Below are 23,014 nucleotides of genomic sequence, written 5' to 3'. Positions count from 1 at the left end.
TATGGCCCTTTTTTCATGCTCATTTGGCTTTCTACTCCCCACTCTGCTGGGTAGCCGTGTCGTTTCTCTCCATATTTCCTTTCCTTTTAATTATTCACATACACTGTAGAATTCTGATGTTTTATGATGATGTGGTTCGAGAAAAAGGGGCATTTACATTAACGTTATTAGAATATAATGCATGGTGGTGGAAAAATAGCCAACGGAATTTTTGAGCTAATCCTCATCTGTCATGCACGGATGATCAGTCCGTTCTATCTTCATCCATCCTTTTGTGTGCCTGCTGCATATCCTTATCATGCAGCAGAGCAGGGATGTGAAGTGTTGTCCTTCTCTTTCCCACTTTCCTTTCTTTTTCCTTTCCTCTTTGATTTGCACAAAAGTGTCGCCATCCAGCTTCGTTCTCCTGCCGTCTGTCCTTTTTTTTCCCCGACTTGACCACGACACTTATCGGTGTCCCCTCTCCCTTTTGTTCTCCCTTTTTGTCTGGAATCTGCTTTCTTCATGGAACATTTCATCAAATCTCATAGGTAAAAGTAAAGGTATTGCCCTTTTAATCCTCTGAACTCATGAAACTATGACAGCAGTGTTTGTGGCATTATATACTCAGTGCTAAATGCGGTATATAAAGTCATTGGCCTTTTCAAAAAAAATGCTTTCTTACTATTAATGAAAGCTTTACAAGGTAGGTGGTGATTTCCCTTTGCATTCACACGTTCAAGCTTTGTCACCTTGTTTCGTTTCTGCTTGATGCATGGGAATCATAAATGAGACTCACGTGGGCATATGAACACAATCGTTGCTGTCCTAGTTCCAGTACACCACCACCACCACCATCCAGGGGTAACTACTCTCTTTTTGTTCAAATAACGGGGTTTTGGGGTTGCCGGGTGAGGCTTGATCATAGCGTTGTGGGCCTCCCAACCTGGCTGTGATCCTCACCTCTTCTCCCTGTGGGGTAAGTGGACTTCTGATCTTTGCCATTTGACTCTCCTCCTTAGGGCAGAGAGGGGAAGTTTGGCTACTAAGGTCCCTACTGAGCATTCCAGGTAAACCTTTGATTCTTTCAAGTTAGTTTGTGAAGTAAAACCAAATTTAGCAAGTCATTGTGTGTGTGTGTGGGTGGTAGTGATCAACACTACGACCTTCGGGTGCTTTCATTCGAAATCTGGAATACCTTGATTTAGCTTGCTCTTGTTTTTGCTTTGACATTTACTGTTATTGCTTTTAGTTTCACAAGTAATATACAGAGTCAAAAATATGATGTCATGCTATCGCTTATCATATACTTATGAAGCGCCATCTGAACAGGTAAGTCTTGAAACTGCCCTGTGGGCGCACCGTGTGAGGCTTTACTGTATGCTGTTTTAACAGGATCTGTCATGTCAGATATTCTGCTGCTTGAATTCAAAGCTGGGATGATAAATACATGAATAACATTCTCTCTCTCACACACACACACACACACACACACACACACACACACACACACACACACACACACACACATGAAAACATTCTCCATTATAGAATGTCGAGTTTGATTTTTTCATCTCCTAAGGTAAGTGTCATTTCCACGTAGCAGCTGGCTTTTCATTGCACACATACTTGACATACACACACCAAATGTAATTTCAGCTTGAACGTTTGATTCAATTAGAAAATCCCCACTGTGGGTGGTTTCAAAAAAGGACATTTTTTGCAGCCATCAAGTCTTGCACAAGCCTTGGACTTATAGATTAGGTGTCGTTGACCTACTTATGTAGAAAAACTATATTAAAAGGTCTTGGTATTTGGTATTCTGTCAATACAAAGGCCATTTATTCATTGCACGTACATGTATGTGCTACAAATTTGATATAATCTAGTCGAATGACTTCACTTGGTAATTGTTTGAGTAGTGAAATGTTGACTATTAAACCTCTTTTAAACCCCTAATACACACTTGATGCTGGCGTTTTTTAGTGCACCTTATGTGGCTTCATCTGAAACCCACAGGTTTTTACAACACCACACCAAACAACCAGCTTAGTGGCAGAAGGGAAGCCACAGGGAGAGATTGAGAGAACGCTGATGAGGCACAAATCTGACACACGTAGCACACTGCTTCTAATTTGGGCCATTGTTAGATGTCCCCTGTGTACAGTGTGAAACCTAGTCAGTCCAGTTATGTACTGTGTGGTCACAAACACACATCCCCACTTGAGTATTAAATCCACCAGCGAGGACAGTGCCTCTATTCATGGTCTGTTTTAAGCTTGTGAGAATATTGTGTCTTATGTTAGCCCCCCCTAAGGTCCTCCTGTGTCATGTTAACTACTTGTATGGTTTATCCTCTGTTTCATGGCTGGTCCCTGGAGGATGGGCTGCTTTCCGTGTGCTGCTTTCAGCTGCTTTTCCTAAAACCTCGTTTCCATCCAGCTCTAGAAAGCAGGGCATACAGTAGGATAAGTCATAATACCGCTGGCACACAGAATCACTGGGTATTTAATTGCTGTCATCACAATAAACTGCCATGTGCAGCTTAAGAGGAACTGCAGGCTGTGCAGGCTTACAGGTACTACTTGGGCATTTCTAAATTAGGAGACTTCCTAATGTAATTGCTTTCACATTCTAAAGAAGTCACTTATACCCTATATACCCTGTGCTGTGTTGAATTAAATTGATGTCTAAATGGCACTATCCCCTTTCTTTTTATTATAGAGGGTGCTGATAAACCTTAGCCTTTAAAGATTGTCTCACGACGTTGTCTGACAGATGCGATCAAACAGTAACTTAAATGTGCTTTATACGAGATTGAGAGCATTTCGATTGCCCCTCAGCGGCTTTCAAGATGGCGATGACATCTCGCAGCTAATGGTGCTAACAGCTGAAATTACGGCAATAATGCTGACAGAGCTAACAGTGCTTACCTGACGGGGAACCAGAGGGTAAGTGCTGCACTCTCACGACAACGTCAGGGCGAGGCGTGATCTGCTGTGTGAAGGCAGTGCAGAGGGACGGCCACGAGCTAGCCAGCGGGTGCACACTGACATGCTCTAAAAGCACACACAGCCGGCCCAGCTATGTCAGGAAAGCACGGAGAAGCATGTTACAGTATTGGAATTAGTGCATTGCATGCTGTAGGATGATTGAATCACATGCAAGACAGATACAGATCTATGTGTAGCTAGATTCTAAGGCCCTGTTGATAACTGAAGAAAAAGCATCTTGAAATTAGATGTGCGTATGTTTATTTTCCTTATAGCACAGACGGGTAGAGTAATGAAAAGCTGAGATTCAGCACAGCTCAGTGAGTAAGTGCTGTAGGAGTGTGTTGAGGTCACTGAAAGACATTGGAAAAGCTTCACCTGACATGCTGTCTGTGGGATTTTGAAGTACACGTTTACTTCAAAACAAGCTCAGTAAGATGCGTTAGTGTCTCGAATTATGCAAAGTTTGACCATCTGCATAACTCTTAAGTCACAGTAGCAATGCTGACAGTTTACTGTATATTCATTTTGAATATTTTCCGTTATGTAACATGAAATCAGTTAAAGCCTCAGTGATTATTATAAGTAACTTGTTTGAATGGATTATACCGGGCTTGAAAAGAGAAGTCAATTGTGTGGCCAAAGAGAAGGCCACATCAGCTGTGCTGCAAAGATTTGTCTCCAAGTCTCACGTATAACTTTAAAGCAATGAAACAAAATTGTCATAGGTTTTCAAATGGTCAAAGAAACCCAAAGGGATGTGTTAAGTGATGAAATTACGAGAAATTATGAGTAAAGTAAAGCCAATTGCTTTCTTTCTAATGGCCAGCAGGGGGCGACTGCTCAGGTTGCAAAAATAAGTCTGATTGCATAGAAGTTATCTGAGAAAATGACCCTACTTCTCACTTAATGTATTATCTCAGTACACATTGTAACATGAGTTTATGGTCTCAATTGCTAGTTTCAAGTTCCCTTCATACAGCATGATGTTCATTTAGTAAGCCAAGATGGCAACGGCCAAAAACTACGATGGAGACTGCCAAAATGCCCAATTAGAGGCTTCAAGACTGTAGTCCACGAACCAATGGATCCATATACCGTCTATGTTGACAGCGCAGTGGCCAGCAGTCGAAATTATGTCTGGTTCCACGCTGTTCGTGTAGGCGTCAGGTTTTATTTCCCTCGTTGATTTACAGTTGGGTTGGCAGGTTCGTGAGATGAAAGGTGAAATGTGTGAGGGTATGGCGGCATACCCTTTTACACATCTGACACAACAGGTGCATGTCAGTCAGAAACAATGACTATTATGACAAGCAATGGGAAGATTTGTCACAGTGTTCTCAAAAAAGGTATTCATTCAGTGTTATTTTTAGCTCAAAAGGGATGTGTGTGTATTATATTGGTGACGGTGGTGGTGAGATAAAAAAGGTTTGCCTTAAGTATGCATTGGAATCTCTCTCTCTTTCTCTCTCTCTCTCTTTGTTCCTTCGTGGTGTTCTGAATTCTCAAAGCATTATTTGTATTTGTTTTCTTGGAGATAGTTTACAGTTTACTCTAGAGATGATCTTCCTTACAATGGCTCGTAGTAAAATATGAGCAGCCTTGTGTGTTTTTTTCCAGATGATAGCTGTAACCAAACAGCCTGTCTGAAGCGCACTCACCTCTTTGCAATGAAAACGTAACAAGTACTTTTAAAAGGTGTGCAATAGCATGTCAAGAGTGCAACTTGTCAAGACTTCGGTCTTCTTTATCTGACAGGTAACACAATACCATGTGGTGTGCGTTGAATCAACAACAGATGCTGCCTCTTAAACTTCACATGAAACCTTGAAGAGTGCCAGTGAAATACGTTCAGCTCCACTGACACCTCTGGGATTTTAATTTCTCAGCTTTGAACCATTAAGCATATCTGTGGTGGCAGTCCATTATTTTTAAAGAAATCTGTGAGGTAGATGTATTTTCAGATAAAAATACGTCTTCAAATCATGATAGTAGTGCTTATTTCCGGTGCTCTTGATTCTCCTGGATGGTACAAGAAAATAACACCTTACAGTAAATGGTCATCTGGACTCTCATTATTTAAAATGCCAGCGGGAGTGCTGTTTGAGGAGCTGACTCAGATTTTTCAACAAAAACTAAATTGGGTTTATCTCCGGGTCTTGGCATATGGGTAACACCACCACCAGCTGGTCTGAAAACTCCCAATTTAATGTAAGAGCCTGACTTAATCTCATATTGCATACAAATCAGCAGCGCTCGCACAGAAAGGGATTGTAAAAATATGATATTGCAAAATGAAATGTTTTTTTGGTCCGAGATTAGTTGGCCATTACTTTTGATGGCCAAAGGAGGTGTCTTGTTAACCCAGAAGTGGATTCACCACTATAAAGGAGATAAACCACTGTAAAGAAGACATCCTACATACAGCCTGTCTCCAGCAGCAGGCAAAGCTTTCACAACACGAGTGAAGTAAAGTCGAGTGCTTAGAGAAAGACCTGGAGCTGCCCTTATATTTATGTTACCTTGCAATTTCTGTCACATTCAAACAAGAAGAAAGAAACTCACCAAGCAGTTATAAACATGGAGGTGGAGGAAAATGTTTACCATGGCATTATCTCACCAGTGTCACAGCTTTGCTCAGTTCCAGGTTTTAAGCAGCTATATATTTTTTTTTGCTCAGAATTTTGCTGAGAAGTCCTCAAGAAGTGTTTCAGCAGACCTTTATTTTGCAAGCTTAAGCAAATATTCCTGTTGACCTAAATTCCATAGCTCAAAAGAAAGCAGGTCCCCCCCCCCCTTAAATAACTGTAAATCCCTATGATTGACATTTAAAAAAATAATACATACAAATACTGATTTACATTTTTATCCGCATTAAAACCCTCATTAGCTGCTGGCATTCAGGGTCCAACAGGGGAGGTCACATACTACAAGATCTTTCACCGGGAGGAATCTGGTCTGGTATCTAAAACACGCCAGCGAGACTCTCTGCTCGCGTCTTTGGACACTTCTGGGGATGGAAAATCAGGGCTAAAGTCATGTAGTGTGATAAAGACCTCAGACATGACATTGGTGCTACATCCAAACAGAATTGGTAGACTCCCACATAACCATTAAAGTGCATATACGCATTGAGTCAACGCCAATTCTCACGTATAATTACTCATGTTCTCTCACAGCAGTATGTGAGAAACACGATGAATGCTAGAGTGAGGGGGGGGAGTGTGATGAATAAATGGTGTTGCCAAGTGTAATAGTGATTAGTGATGCACACCTCCAATACATTGCTACTGACTGATTTTAAGAACCTCGTGGAACATTTTTGACTTATCAAAATAATGTTGAGGGTAAGAGGAAATTACAACCTCATAAGTTTCATTAAAGAATGATATCTATCACTTTCCGACATGTACCCAAGAATCATGCAATGATGCCCTATGCCTAAACATATTGACTGGATACCCCCTGACACACATAATGAAAATGTATAGCTGTTCCATTTACAGTTTGGTGACCTTCTGCCCAGAGCTATCACCTCATTCTCCTTGTGAAGGTTGTGGTTTGGTCACAGGTGATTTCGAGGCCCCGCTTCCTCACTGTCTCCTCGCCATACCTCCTGGAGAGTCTCTTTGAGCACTAAGCTGTTTGACCAAACTGATTCTCTACACTCAAATTCTTTCATTTGAATCATCTGTTGAGGCCAAAGCCCCCCGGCCTCTCTACAGAAGGAGAGGTCGATGGCTTTCATTCCTTCATGTCATCAAACTTTCATTTAAATCAGAAGTGAGACCATCAGTCAGAGTAACTGATGATGACATGACTGCAAAGTTGAAATATGTGCTTTGGTGTGTATTTGAGATAAGCACTGGCATAGGGCATCAATGCAAGAGTTATATTTTTCAACGTTTCTGCTACTAGATTACTGTGAAAGCAAATTAAGGATGATAACTCTTTATGGGTTATGGGAAAGACTGACTTTATTGCGTCTTGGCATATAAAAGAAATCTAAAATCTATACTTTAATCAATTGCTGATTTACTGCACGACCCAGCTGCGTTTCCATTGCAAACCCCCAAACAGCAACCCGTCACGATCTCATTTCCAACAAGAAAACACATCTGCTAACGTTAGGTCAACATATTGGTACCTGCATCAAGGAGGTTATTTGCCTTGGTTAATCTATTTGTTTCTACTTGCATTTAGTGTCACTTTCATTAACACGAGTTAGTGTATTTGTGCAGCTTTTACCAACCAGGAAAAGTCACATGAACGCACCCTCAAGTTGGCACAAGGACTCAAAAAGAGTTGTTTAAGCCAAAAATAAAAGCTAAATTAAAACATATCTTCTTTGTAGCATCCAAGCTGTTTCCACATTAAAGCTCATGAACACTGATATCAGGAGCACAACTTCCACTACTTGGGAAATGGCACAATCCAAGGAGCACGTGAATGCACCATCGCCTGCAGACTCTGAGTGCCGTTCAAGTTTTCTCATGAATTTAATCTAAATTGTTCCAGCGTCAGCGTGTTTGTGCCCAGCACTGAAATGCAGGTTGTTTTTTTTAAACCATGTTGGCTGCCTTTCCAAAACTGTTTAATTTTGCCTACTGATGGCAAACGTTAACTTCTGCTGCAGTTGACTGTGTGATACTGAGTGCTGTTTTTGACATTTCTTGAAAAAAAAATCTCCCAATTAAGATGACAGACATGATGTTTCATGGTGTTCAGTTTTATCCCAACAATGTGGATAAGCAGGTGAACAACAAGCTCTGCTACTTCTGTCAATCTGCTGTCTTTACTTCCTAAACACACACAGTGCTTATTCAACTGTTGTTGAAAACAAAACAAATAGTTTTCTCGAAATTCACAAATGATTCTGAGGCACATACATGATTTAAATATATAATCTGCTAAAGGCCTACATCATGTCAAATGTGTCTGATTTCTTTCGACAGCATACAGGCATTTAATGAAGTAGCTGATGGTGGGAGAAGAGAATGAATTAGCAGAGAAGATGAACCCAGAGCAGATTGAAGTGGACTTTGCAGGGAACAGGTCTGGCAGAATGCCGTTCAGACAGCTCAGTACAACTACCTATTGATTGTAGTACATCACAGTACAGAGGAGGACAACAACAATCACGTGTGCTAGTTGCATACGTGGTGTATATAAAAAAAAGGAAGGCTATTTAATTTAAGTAGTGCAATGATGTCAGGTTGTAAGGCTCTAATGAGGGAGTTGGCTTTATATTTATAATCGCTAATGAGTTTTATGAACAGACTGGAATTTATTGTTGGTTTGGACATAAGGGCTCGGTGGTGCAGTTCACAACCAGGGACAGCCTGATGTTGTTAATACACTTTATTTTGGAGCTAAATAGGGCCTAAATGTATTAGTTCTGTCATAAAATGACCATTTTATCATAATCATATACCAGCTCTCCTTTGCCTTTAGTGTAATGCATTAAAGTTTATTCAGAATACATTTTAACTGAGCTACTTTTTACTTTTCTGAGTACTTCTACTTTTCATATTCAAGTACTATTTCCATCCATGATACTTCTATAATGTATCTAAACAGCTAAGCCATTTGGATTGCCCAGCGTAGCCATATTGATTTCGTATGCAGTCAGCTTGATAAAGGACTGCCTTCCTTGCTGGCTGTCCAAACCAACATTATAACATCCCATGCAAACTGAATTCTTCCTCCTTCAAGCTTACTTACATACCAATTTAGCTCTTTCATGCCTGCACTGCTTAGCTCACCTGCTTCACACACCACCCCAGGGCCATCAGTGTTTGTTACAAACAAGGTAATTGTACTCGATGGGTCACAGAGGCAGTTTTCACAGAGATGGATAAAAGAGACTCCTTCGCAGCGCGGGAGAAAAAGGGACTGTAATTGCCTGGAGTGAGATTTGTGTATCTTGACGTGGCAGATTGGCAAGACCGCACTATAAAGCACCACAGATTAGTACATTACCACAGATTCTGCTCCTGAGGGGGAGGCAGGAAGACACACAAAAAGAGTAAAGGACTTAAAGCAGACAGAAAGAGACATTCACAGAATGAGCACAAGGAAATGGGCAGAGAAAGGGAGAGCTGGGTATTATATGGAAAGAATACGTGTGATAAAGTGGGATTATAAAGCAGAGCCATGTGATTATAACAAAGACAGAGGGAAAATATAGTAATGAAGGGAAGGGGGGGACATACACTCATTCCGCCTGTTGCCTGGAGTTGTTTGAGTGTTTTCTTTGTGGAGCAAATTAGGTTTGTTACGAGCAAATATGTATTTTCATACATCAGACCTGCCTGCCTGACTCTCTGATAGACATGTTTTGCCTCTTTGTGCCAGTCTCAGCTTCATCGGCAGCATCTTGAATCAGATAAACGCTAGTGTGCCGTCACTAACTTCTCTGAACTGTCATAACAGACAGCCTTTCTTAGGCTGAAGGCAGGTTTCAACAGCATCCCTGCCCGTCTACATCATCAATGATAACAAAATCACAGCATCAGGCTCTGGATTAATAGTTATCAATGCCTTTCCCAAAGAATATTTATTATAAAAGATGACAGGCGTATATATATTTTCCCAACCTAAGGAAAGGTGAAGGAGAAGGTAGGGGGGAAGAAAAGGATGGATCAATATGAACAAGGCTCATCTGGCTCCCCAGGTAGGGAGAATGGAAGGAGATCTGCTCCAGATCAATATCGCCGGTCGATGCCAGTGTGAGACTGCAGTGATGAAAAACTCTATTTCTTGGCCCCGCAGATGGGAGCGGATGGATCTTAGCAGAAAATAGATAAAAAGGAGATACCCATGCTTCGGCTGCGGACTGTGAAATGCATCCTTTGCATGTTGGTTTGTTTATAGTGCAGCGTTTAGATCATGTGGCCATTTCACTGGCCACCGCTGAAGGAGCTTTTGTCAGGTGTTGTTATGATGTGCTGTATATGCAATCATATTTATCCTTTCACGTACGTGTTATGAGATGAGATTTTTTAATATTTTTTTTTTAAATGTGCACAATACATGTTTACAGAGCGACGTATGGCAGCGCTGCTTTGTGTGGGTGATTTATGAGAGCAAGCCAGTGGCTTAGCTGCCTTCAAAGCGATTGTTATTTCCACCATCTTTAATGGTCCATTCATCTTCTCCCATTATAACGTCTGCCACGTGTTACTTTCCAGACATGTTGGAGAAAGGGGATACGGTGTGACTAATTTATATGGAATCTCTCGCACAACACAAAGTATTCATTCGTCCCTCGTCCCGACTATTTTCATGGTGGCATTATACTGTTTACCGCTAAATTTGGAGAGGAATGTGGGTCGGTGCAGCCGAGACAAATGTCTTCTTCATGATACACAAATTAAAAATCATCACACGTGATGATTTTTAAACAAACCATGGTGATTGTAAATGCATTTTTTTTCCCCAACAAGGAAACACCATTCTATTGTCCTTCAATGGCGTGTTTAGGTGTTATATAAGCCCCCCGACCCAAACATCCACCTATGGATCTTCATTGAGTCTGCACACACAATGGAATAAAATCCACACCTGTTTATGCATAAGAATACAAACATTAACATGCATATCCTTTTAGAATGTAGACTAGTAGACACCAATTTGTAAATATGTCGAATATATTTTTGAATATGTTGTAAAAATGATAGAATGATGCTTTTGTGATCACCATAATTGATTTACACTTTAAACACTTTATTAAATGTTACCACGAACCTTGCATTTGTCCACATATCGACACTCATTTCTCTCCATAGCTTTAAATATGACAAGAATAACTTAACAAAGCTGCATTTTATTAATCTCAGTGGTTGACTTAAATGAACAAATATGATAAACAAATGTATAATTAGGACCTGAGAGTTCGTGCGGCGTTGATATAACATTCTGGGAACATTTTCTTTCACGACCGACCAAACCCGAACGGGGATGCCTTTTCAATGATGCATAGCGTAGAAATGGCAAGGCTCCCTGTGGGAAATTGAATAGTCCATTTCCAATCGAGTGTGCCCTGGAAAATCCATGGGGGTCAGTGGAAATTTGTCTCAGGAGGTCTGCAGCGAGAGTCATTACGCTCAAGACCAACACGTCTCGAGGGACTGAACCATTCTTTACAAGGAGACTTGCAACCCCTATATATATGTGTATTATAAATATTTCTTTTTTACGTGTTGAAAATAAGTAGGAGTATCTTATTAATAGAGAAAAAGTAGCATAAACGCATAGTGAGCAGCTCAATGCAACACTTTCCTCTATCCCAGTGAAGTGGCATCTCATTAACCTCTATTTTTGAGTGGCTCATCTTTGTTTAACAAATTGCTCCTGTCCCTTGTTTAATTATAAGCAGAGTACCATATTTATGCCACTTGGAAGACACATTTTGTTGTTAAAGGTGTCATGAATTTTAATGGACAAAAAATGGCCTGCTATCAATAACTATAGTTTACTCATATTTTAGCAGGAGGGAGGTGACTTTTGAGATGATGCCTCGTATTATACAAACCTGAGCTCTAACTATGACGCTCTGCTAACGTAAATATGTGGTTAATGTTACAAATTAAAACAAAAGCAATTCCTTATGTTTTGGCAACAAAATAATTTAGTTAGGTTTAAGTAAAATATCTTGGTTGTTTTTTTGGGGAGGGTTGTCTTCATACACTTAATACTCCTTGAGCATTTTCTCGAAGCATCTATGTTACATTGAAGAAAGTCCAGAGCATGCCGCACAGGCGTTAAAGGTGCCTTCATAGGAAGAAATCATGGAACTATTATATTATGATATGTTGCTCAATTTCATCGTCCTAATTAAGTTGTTTTGTCACATGAAAAAAAAGTGTCATGAAAATGAGCAATTCATGGACTAGAGATCCGCGTGGTTTCATCCAACCATCCTCCTTTATTAGTGGCTATTTCTGCTGCGCCTCTTAAGTCATGTTTTCACTTCGGATGCAGCAGACTCAACCGTCTCTGTTATTCGTTTGCCCTCCTCTTTCATTTCCTGCCGTGGCTTTTTCTTCGCCGCTCCTGAGATTCAGATCACTTGTGCGTCGCCCACACATCCTCAGAGAGAGAGAACGAGCCAATGAAAGACGGAGGGAGATTACATGACCCCACTTGAGCCATAGCTGCCGTATCAATGCGTTTCTAGTCATCGGTGCACTCTAGTTTTTTGACTTATGGTTGAGATCCACCTTGGAGTACCAACACACATGGCAGCGATATTTCTGTTCTCGGTTTAATTGTTAAAGGAAATTCACAAGAGCACGGTGAGCAGCATTACTGATCAAATTAACATCACGTTGCAAATAATCAACTAAAAACCAGAGTAAGAAATGGTAGCATTTGGTGTAAGTCATGGCATGCCTGATAATGCTGATGATTCACAGCTAATAATTGCAGTACCGCCTCATGCAGTTAAATATGTATCACAGTATTAATAACTCCATTAGATAAAAGTGCCAATTTATCATCCACATCTCTCCTCTCCAGTGGCATTCGCACCTCTAATGAATTACAGATGAAACTTATTGTTCCATCCGTGGTTATTCCCTCTGGTGTTTTCCTAATCTATCATGGATCCTCCTCGTCTTAATCACCATAACAGGTGTGTTTTGCACCAGCCTCGGTGATAACTTTCCCTACAATCGAGCTACTGGAGGAGTGGTAATCTTACAAAGAAAGATACCATCACAACACAAAGGACAATATAATGTCAAGCAAATGAGTTGGAACTTGAAAGATATTTTAACCTAGAGTTACCCTGTCTTTCCTAGAATCTTACTGATAGAACAAGCCTTTTTATTCATGTTTAAACAATATTATCTCTTTTTAAATTCTTACTCATTAATATTAATCATTAATCTAAAATCTTAAAAGAAAAGGACATACTTACATTGGAGTGATTATGCAGGAGCTCCTTTCTGTGTTTGAGAGGATTTGGTATTATTAGTGCTTGATAAACTCTGTGTTGCCTTTAGGGAACGCCATAATGAACTGTAAATATATTGCTTTCAGAAGGCGCTGCCGAGGCCATAACTTCTAGGTGAAGGTCGCCGGGGAGTTGTCAAAATGTTCATGTTCCCATGAATGTGCGCTGCAAAGCAAGGCTCCCGAGAATTAAAGTGGCCGGCTGAGTCGATCCAACCTGGATCGTACATTTTCATTTTTTGTTCGCAGTCAGCTGTTGTTTATCCTCTGGTTTTATAAAATTGAGCTTGTGGGATTGGGGCAGATTTCCCTCTAAAGCAGCGAGCACATAATTTGACAGAATAGCAGCAGAGTTGGCCTTTGCAGCACATTGATCCTGCTAAGTAAAACAGCATTTGTGGATGACATCAGCCTCCACTGAGATTAGTGAGGGACATGCAACGATCAATCTCTGAGTAGTTTTGGAGTCTTGAGTGTACACTGATGTTGAACATATTTGCTATTTTATTATAAATCATCCTCCTTAGCTCTGCTGGAAATGTTTTTGTGGCATTGTCAGGAAGTGTATTGTGATTCATTGAAGAAGTCTTGCCAGCATTTTCCTTTTGAAAGTAAAGCTACAGTATATGAGATTTTACATAAAAATAGATTTTATCAGGCAGCATCACAATGTGGAGGTGTGCTAGAAGGGCTTATTTCAACCGTGATTGAGATCACACACATTTTTCCTTACTTGCTGAAATTAAATTCTGGCATTAAAAATGGTCACTTCACCCACAGGAAATTAAAAATCAGAGCTCAACAAAGTCATCCCCTTAAGAGCAGCAAATGTTCAGAAAATCATATTCATATGATTTCATATTCTGGGTTCGACTCGCTGATATCTGAAGTTCAACAGTGACATTTAGGTAAAACAAACTCATTTTTACCAGAAATTAAGTAAAATAAGCAAATCTAATAAAACAAATATATGATATTAGAGGAAGGTAATGTTCTTTTAGTTAATTCTGAAAACTGTACGCTGCCCCAATTTGTAGAGAATTAAAACATTAAATAATTCAAGAGATTTTTTATTTGACTTCCAAACTGAATGACATTTTATGCAACAACAACTCATGACTCAGCCATTAGGGATTAACACTGCTCTAAATATGGTATTGTTTTCTGATTCATTAAACAAAAATGTTGTCATTATCAGGCCGCATAGCTTAGTTTGATTTACATTTTCACTTAAAACGAAGTGCATGTAAATTGAATACGAAGTTCACATGACTGGGTCAAAATGAAGCTCCCCAAACGGCCGAAACCTTGATTGAATATTATTATGTTTTCAGATCGTCCGTCCGTTCCATTCTTGTGAATGCAATAGCTCACCAAAGTCTAGCAAGAATGAATTCAAATTTGCACGCAAACGTAAACTCAAAAAGGAGTGATTCGATTTTGATCTTGAAAGTTCAAGCAAAAAACAACGTATAGTAGAGGAAGACAATCTTCTGTCAAGAAGATATTTCTATGAACTTGAGTATTGTGATTGTGAGGAAACAGTATATGAAGCGTTTAACAGTGCTGGAGCTCCATTTGCTGTGTAATTTAGAGGCTGTGTCAGTGACTGAAATAGGCCCGGAGATAAGAGCTGAGGATGCCTTGCACATCATTAAGTGTGAAATATCACAACACGCCCCTGAGCTGCCTGCCGTTCCCCCGGAGAGACAACAGCCAGATAACCACAGACCTACCTTCCTCACGTTGCCTCATTTTAACGCCGTTCTGATGAAGAGTATTGCGGTGCACTGCGACATGAAGTGCCTGATAACAAAGCTACAACATCCTTTGAATGCTGTTTGTTCTCCAGTCTGCTAAAGCAGTGATAAAGCTGATGCACTTCCGATCAGGGTTTTTTTCCCCTCTCCCTCCCCAAAAGTTCTCCGTGTGCAGGTATTGCGATGCACGAGCCTCGAGTGCACCTCGAGGAACATTATCAGTGAAATTATTTCACACCACTCCGAGCACTCCCTGGGAAGGAAGAAAGAAAATATTGTATTATCTATGAAGATACCGCTCTGGGAAATTGAAAAGTGAAGTATACATCTCTGAAGGGCAGGATGTTGGGCTCGTCTGCCTCGTCTCCTCTTTGTGTGCCTTTCGATTGCGCGACTGCTTTGTTCCGTGCAACCGTGTGCTTATTTTAGAGGTACAGTACGCTTAGCTGGAAAATGTTGGCAAGGCACAGTCATTGTCATCCCGTCAGCTTTTTAAAATATAATCAAACGCCACTTCAGTGAGTCATTTCATTACGTGTTTGGCACTGCAGAGTAATTAGCAGCAGTATAACACAACAGCAACCGCAACAGATCCAATCAAACACGGGCTTTAATTTATTATACATTACGGGTGCTCTCTCTCATTATACGTGTAATTCATCTACGCACGCGGGCTTCACAGTGAATAGACAATGAATCATATACATTACAGAGAAAGAAAACTCAATGTTGACATAGGTATTTTCCAATATTTCAAATATCCCTCCCTGTAATACCGTGGGGATCCAGAGATGAGGTTTTTTTTTTTTTAAAGTCTCTTAACATTGTGTTTTTTTAGACTGCTGACAAGCTGTTCTCTGGCTATTAAATCCATTTCTCACTGTCAGAGGAGCTGGAGCAGCTTAGATTTGAATGAGGAGATGCTGGTGCTCCTGCTCCTGTGGGACCCATATATACACCGAGGTGGATGGTAGTCCACACTGTGCTTTGTGTCACAACCGATGTGCAGCAGGATTCCTGAGGAACGGGGCTTGTTTGACCTGACTGTAGTAATAATTTATATTGACATTTAGCGTTATTAACATTTCACTTAGGGGTTTATAGCAAAAAAGAGAGACATTCACGTCTGCTGTGTCTATAGAGTCCAGCCATATTTACGAGACTGTGGGCTTAAGATACTGCAGGTACGAAACATTCTCACTCTATGTAACGCTCTAGCGTCGGTTCTGTACGTGTCAGTGACGGTACGCCAATATACGTGTCTTTAAACTTCTGTCTTCACAGAAAAATAGTTCGTAAAAGTTGTTAAGTTTAGGAAAAGAGCGTGGTTGATGTTAACTTCACTAACGACGCTATGTGGCAAACAAGTCACGTGACTAGCTACTTACGTGAGTACCTTACGGGACCAGATATCCGATTAATAGCTCTTTTCCGAAGCTTTCGACCATATAACATGGTGTTCATCGGCAGATAGACCTTCTTGGTTGTCATGGAGATGGTCCTGTTGAAATGCAAGCGCGTTAGATTTTGTCATTCCCACTGCAGCTTTTAGTTCTTCTGGTCTGTATCGGACTCAAGGTCCACTTACTTGCTTTTTACAGAGCTTTCAACCATAGCACACCCTCTAAAAACACATTTTGAATACAAAATGCAGGTTACTCATCAGGAAAGTGTCACTTTGAACAATGTTGTAATATTCTTAAGGACACTTTGACAATTCGTGTAATGTGAAACACACAATACACACATCCATTATAGCATATATGGGAATAAAACACAATTACCCCACACAACTCGCTCAGTTGGGGATTAAAAAGAAGAAAGCTGACAAAGGATTTCTGTTATCAAAATGATTGTTGTGGACTTAATCTTGAGTCTTATTTGAGAAACAAATGGCCCTGTCATCAAGAACACCCCATCTATAATTCTTTGTCCTTTTTTCCCCCCATAAACAGTTATTCCGCCTATGCCGGCCTTGGTGCCAGAAGATAAATAAGGGGAATTAATTTGTGTCAGGATGACAGCAAAGCACTGCTCTGTTTGGCAGGAAAAACAGAGCAGAGAGTGTTATTAATGACCAGACGTGTGTACTGCAAGGACCACAGTCCCTCAGAAGGAGGTCAGAAGAGAGTGAGGCGAGCCATGGGTGGGGGTTTGAGGGGAGGGAGGGTCACTGGGGACAGGGTGGGGACAAAAGACTAACGAGAATACAGGGAATAATTGGTTAAAGTGGCAGATCAACAGAGGAAGGGGGTCTTGAGGATGTGAGAACACCCACCGTTCCATCCAGCGCTGCTTGTTTGTCCTAGTTTGCAGTGTCACCAGCGTTGCACCAGACCCTGCTGTATGACGGTATAATATAAATAATGGGGACCTCACAGCTGACCGGAGAACTGTGTGTTGTGTGGAGGCCAGAACTGTGTAGCTGTGACCCACCTAAAGAGAGGACACAACCGCCTTCAACTGTTACCTCGATAGCCTTGGACAGACTTTAGAACTCGGACGCTGCCTTTCATGTCTCTCTCTCCACGTAATAACTTTCCAGTACTTAAGAAAAATAGGCTGCATCTTCAAAGTCGATGCATGCAGGTGTTCAGTATCAGCCCATAAGTGCTAAATTGGCACGGTTTGACACGTAAATTGCCCGTTGGATGTCATCACCGCTCCGTGTATTTCATCACTGATCATTTGAATGAATGAACAAATACCAGAAACGCATCTTTCCATCAACTTCTCACTGTGAGTGTTGGGATCTTTCATTTACTGCCAATGCGACAATGTTTTGGTGATTTTATAGGACGTGTCTGATTATTCTTCTGTGAGTGTGTGTGTGCTTCTCGCTGATTTGGGTTAGTAGCTGCATTTTGATCTTGACTGTTTGATACGTTTTCCCGTTTTTACTCACAGCTACTCTCTTAAACATAGCTGATGTCACATAGTTATGATGTATTATGATAGGGTGTGTTTCTGCTATAGAATAAGCAAGAAAGAGCCGACGACAATAACTGCTTGTATTCGCTTCAAAGATAAGCGATTTAATGCAACAAAGAAAAGTTCTAGAGGTGGTATCAATGTGAGCGTTACGGTGTTAATTAGACTTTTCACGACTTTTTTGAAGCATGTTGTTCGCAAGTTTCTTTAAATGTAAATGTAAATGTACTTTATTTATACAGCCCTTTACAACAGACCTTTTGGCGTACCAAAGTGCTTTACAGCAGGTAATAAATTAAAAGAGCAAAAAGAAAATAAAAACAATTAAAAACAATTAAAACAGTGAAAGTGAGAAAAAAAAAAGATAAGAACTGGTTCAGAATGTGATATGCGACTAAGTTGTAGAATGAAATGGAGGTGCAGTATTTTCTGATGTATACTTTAGTTTTTGCATATTTAAAAAGCCACATTCTTATGGGTACTCACATGTTCAAATAATGCAACATGGCCAACTTAAGACCACTTTGTGTGCTCTGTCGTTCACTGTTGATCTTCAGCAGTGGTGCATTAAACGGTTTTCTGGTTAGCTTACTGCCTCACCCGTTTGCCTGAACTGAGTTAGCTCCTAAACTTTGTTGCCCTGACTTGGAAACAAGGCTGCGTGGTTCCACTGGAATATCACCCCAGCAGGATCAACAACAACTGTAACATTGGCGTGTTCCTTGTAAGAATTTACAGCCTGTTTTGGTGAAACACAACGAACGCCCTCCAGCCAGAGAAGTTAGTGGGAATATCAGTGTATGTGATGCAATTTTTTTTTCACATGGTTCCTTTGCAAACATTCAAAGAGAGATGCAAAAGCTCAGGATGAAATAGACAAAGCTCATGAACGAACGGAGCTTTTAGTACACATTCCTTATCTTGACATAACTAAATGAATGATTAAATCAATTATTAAGGAGCTGAATATTTATATATTTATAAAATACATACAGTACATATGTAGTAGCACACACACACACACACACACACACACACACACACACACACACAGATATATATATAGCTTTTGGTGTCTGTCAGGGAAATTAATTTTGCCACACTCACATACTATAAGTGTTGAAAACCACTTTACTAATTATGCACGGCAGTGTGTGCGATGCTTTTCACAGCAAAAAGGTCAAGCATGCACTTCACGTCTGTGTGTGTGTGTGTGTGTGTGTGTGTGTGTGTGTGTGTGTGTGTGTGTGTGTGTGTGTGTGTGTGTGTGTGTGTGTGTGTGTGTGTGTGTGTGGCCATTTGAAGATAGCATCTTCAGCCATTACACCCACCGGAGAACACAAAACGCTCCACAAAAGCCGGGCTTACCTCAAACGTATTCGGCACACTCCGCATATAATGGATGCTTATTGTGCTTTTTGCTCAGTCTTCCAATAGTGCAAGACTGTCTGGCAACACTATTGAACTCTCATGTTTCATCATTTACAACCACTAAAGAATAATTTGCAGAGATGACCACCTTTCTTTGTGAACAGAAGAATCTCTGTGATATCGCTGAGAGTGCGGGAGACGGGCTGCGTGCGTCCATGTGTGCGAGACAATCTGACAAGAGACGCACAGTTTGCGCACTCAGGATTGCAGGGGTCTCGACAAACATGTGATTATTCCGCAGTAATTAGCTGGTTGGCATCCCTGTGGTAAAAACAAGGATGGTAATTACGAGGAGGGGGTCTTGGGACTGCTGTCTGCCTCTCTGCGCGAGACATAACTCACCGGGGGATGAGACAATAAGACAGGAACAGGAGGGCACGGGGGAAGGAGGGGTGGCATGCGTTGAATATGTCCATGCTGTCATGTGAAGACAAAACAGCCTCGTAATTGCCATGCGAGGAGGCTAAACACGGGACGGCGACGCAAGCGTGTGGAACGATAGCGTGTAGGAGAGAAAACATCATCAGAAATGTTGTTTTATGTTGGTGCAGATCGTTGCAACATTAATAAGGGAGTTCAACTAAAAGCAAACTCTCAACAAAGTCCCACGTATGTGTGTTGAAATTCAATACATCTGGAACAGTATTCGTGCTCCGTCAGCCAGCAAATTCATATATTCCGTTGTATTATCGCTCACGGTGTCCAGCAGGCTGCGTGGAGCACGGATGCTCCGTCTAAGTCGGAGGGCCAGAAGGTCACCGGGGGCAGATGAACATCCATCACAGACCTGACTAGTGCTGGTTGGACCACTGGGCCACCCCTGGACCCGCAAGGCCCCAATTGCTGCAGTTGCTTGGCAACCCTCGCTGTAATTAGTCCGGAGATGTAGCGCCTCAAGTCAGAAGCCCAGTCTTCACCGCTAGGTCAGACCGCAGCAGGAACGGAACCACACCTACACAGGCTGCAGCTACTCAAGTGAATTTATATTAGAGCGCTAGGCAACATTGTCAGCATATAAGCACAGGATGCAACTCCGCTTAATGGCTGGAAAATACATTTCCTTTGACTTACTAATAGAGGGGGAAAACATTGCTATTATTTTCAAACTGGTTGTAGATTCAAGAAAATTATTTCAAATTGTATTTTTATATTTTAAGGCTCTTTCATTTTATTCTTTTATTTATATCAAGCAACAATATGCATACCTTTATTTTGTGGTATTATATATTTTTAACCATATTTAAGTGTTTTGCTTTAAAACATTATGAATACTCCAAACTAAACAAAAAGTCAGCCACTGGTAATGTGATTTACCTGCTTTATATATATATATATATATATATATATATATAGCTTTTGGCACGCTGCAAGTGAATGACCCACACAGGAGTGGCTGAGAAAGCAAATAAGGGACTTAAATAAAGACAAATTACCGCGGCCATATTGTGGTGAGATTGCATTTACTGATGGAGGAAGAGAGTAACAGCTAATTCTCCAGAGAGACACTCGCATAAATAAATCATGCCGCTTGCACACGAGAGCGACAGAACTTCTATGTGCCGGATGTAAGGGACTGTAGAGAGATAATAGAGATTGGATTGCTTGAAATGCAAACAGAAGTATCACTTCATGTAGGAGTGTGGTGTGAGGGCTGATGCCTGCTAGACTTGTAGATATCACATGTCTTCAAACCGTAGATTACAGCGAATAAAAAAAACACAATAATGTGACATCTTGAACGGGCTAAATTTGGAAGAAGATATCCACGGAGCACTTTGCTGCTGAATGTCAGTATCATATTTAGAGCACTTCGTACATCTTCTTGTTTTGTTTGTCTGGCACTCCCCGAGACCTTGATATTCCCCGTAGGAAGCAGTGATCCTGAAGTCCTGCCAATGTGAGAATTAATAGAGCATGGTCTTGTATTGAGGTACAGAAAATAGTTGTAGTAGATACAATAAATGGGCCATGGATGGTTTGGAAACGGTGATAACACTGCATAAATAGCTTTTTGACTGGTAGAATCGGAGCAGATTGTTGGATGGATTTGACACTTTTTTGTGGTTAGAGTAAAGGATACTGTTTGGGCACAAACCTTTTATCAATCATTCCTAATCATGTTGGTATATAGAGCACTAAGTCCCTCACCATTTTGAAACTAGCTTCTGCTCCACTAGCCTCAATACAATTATCGTTTTCCAATTCTGAAAGGCTGACACATTTCTGTTCATGATTTCATCTCAATGAGGATCTTCTTCACAGTAGATGGGTTTTTCTTTCAAGATAAAACAATTATTTTGATGAACAACTATGGCTCAGGTTTTGAAGGTGCTCCTGGGATGTGCAGTTTTCACATCTGAAAACAGTAACCGTTTTGCTCTGTTTTTGGTCTCCACCAACTCTTGAGGGGGGACTTTCTGGTTCTTTAGATGTTAAAAGCTCAATGTTCGTCCTCAAGTAGTTAGCTTTGCTACTGCAGCTGTTTGGTGTTGGGTGGTTAGAGTGGGTTCATCCAAGTTTCTCCCTAAAATCTGTTGCCTTACGTTACTTACTTTCTGCAAACCAAAAACAGTAAAGTAGTCCGCTATAAAAACAGAACAATGGGATGAAAGTTGCTAAAATGTTCTGTCGAGCTGAGGGGAGCTACAGCGTCAGGTGATAATTTCTATCACTAAGAGAGGCCCTTGATACGATCAATTGTTCATAAAAAATTATTGACGAGTGCAGCTTTAAAGTACCATTCAGCTAAACTCATGTTTGGGCACCGTAAGCATATTTTCTGACACGCCGTTAAACAGGCCTTCTCTGAAAACAGGCCATGAGTCATGCAAACATCGAAGGCATTGAGGTGATTTTACTTTGTTTCCCTGTCCCCAGATGGATAGCAATTCATTGATGTGGGCTTGTTTGGTAGTAATTCATGACCTGCGACCCATATTGGTGACCCATAAAACATCCGCCAAGTATCAGGAGGTCAATTCTGCCTCAATAAATTCCAATACCAACCATCAGTGTCCTCAGATAGAGCCGCAATAAAAGAGATACAGCTCATAAATCGGGCCCTGTGGACCTAAAAATATTCTCCCTCCGCTGGTGTTTAAAGTGTCTTTTAAAGATCTGTATCTTGTTGTCTTGTTGCCATTCAAAATGTCTAAAAAAAAAAAAAAAAAAACATTTTCTTTGTCGTCATCAAATACATTGTTGGTGTTCGCTATAATGCTCTTATCGCGTTCCAAACAAGCGTGAAATGAACCAGTGGTCCTCTGATTTGACTCCCGAGCGTTGTCGCTTTTACAGCACATTAAGCCGTCTCGTGGCCCTTTTTGCAGCGTGACATTGATATCAAAAGATATATTCTATTTTTATCTGTTTAGAGAGACATTAAACAGATTTCCCACAATGTCCGAGGGTCTAGGACTCCGTGTGACACGAACACTGTGATCCACATCTCCTTGGAAGTGTTGCTATATCCCACTGGGGAGTTTTGACATTTCCCGATGTGTTCCTTTTACTTCATTTTTTTTTCTATGAGCCAATGCCCCTGACAGTTCTGCCTCCTCGTTATTTTAGAGATTTGCGGGACTCTGCATTGCACCCCCCGTCCCTACAAAGGTCTCCCAGCGAGCGGTGACAATGAGCACTCCATATGGAATAGATTTATGAGGACCCAACCTTAATAAAGGGTGACCCTGGGAGCCACGTCTGCCATTAAGCACCATGTCTTCATAATTTACAGCTGGGCATGCTCTCAATACTCTCTAATTCAGTGCTTTACATTTTCATTTATATACACTGTCTGTCCAGTTTGATCGATTGGCCATTAAAAATGTAAGGGTCAGAAATGGCTTTAAATCATTATTGTGTGGTGCCTGGACTGTTGATTGGTCTGCAAGTTAAACGAATATGCTTATATTTAAAAAAAAAAAAAAAAAAAAAGACAATAATTAATACGGACTTAAA

General features: G+C 40.8%; 1 protein-coding gene across 11 annotated transcripts in view; it reads left to right on the top strand.

Annotated features, from left to right (window-relative positions):
- The window catches only part of LOC311021393 (neurexin-1a), a 236,604-nt gene that overhangs the window by 18,120 nt on the left and 195,470 nt on the right, over window positions 1-23,014 (top strand). For 7 of the 11 annotated variants that reach the window (XM_084021934.1, XM_084021938.1, XM_084021932.1 and 4 more), the window contains one exon: window positions 1,002-1,049. The exons of the other annotated variants lie outside the window; for them this stretch is intronic. In XM_084021934.1, coding sequence (XP_083878060.1) covers window positions 1,002-1,049 — 48 coding nt within the window. The remainder of the gene's footprint in view (window positions 1-1,001; window positions 1,050-23,014) is intronic. 11 annotated transcript variants of the gene reach the window in all.

This window comes from Eutrigla gurnardus (genome assembly GCF_963514095.1).
Source record: "Eutrigla gurnardus genome assembly, chromosome: 11".
NCBI lineage: Eukaryota > Metazoa > Chordata > Actinopteri > Perciformes > Triglidae > Eutrigla > Eutrigla gurnardus.
The sequence above is the reverse complement of the archived record's forward strand: the minus strand, read 5'-3'. Positions and strand labels throughout refer to the sequence as shown.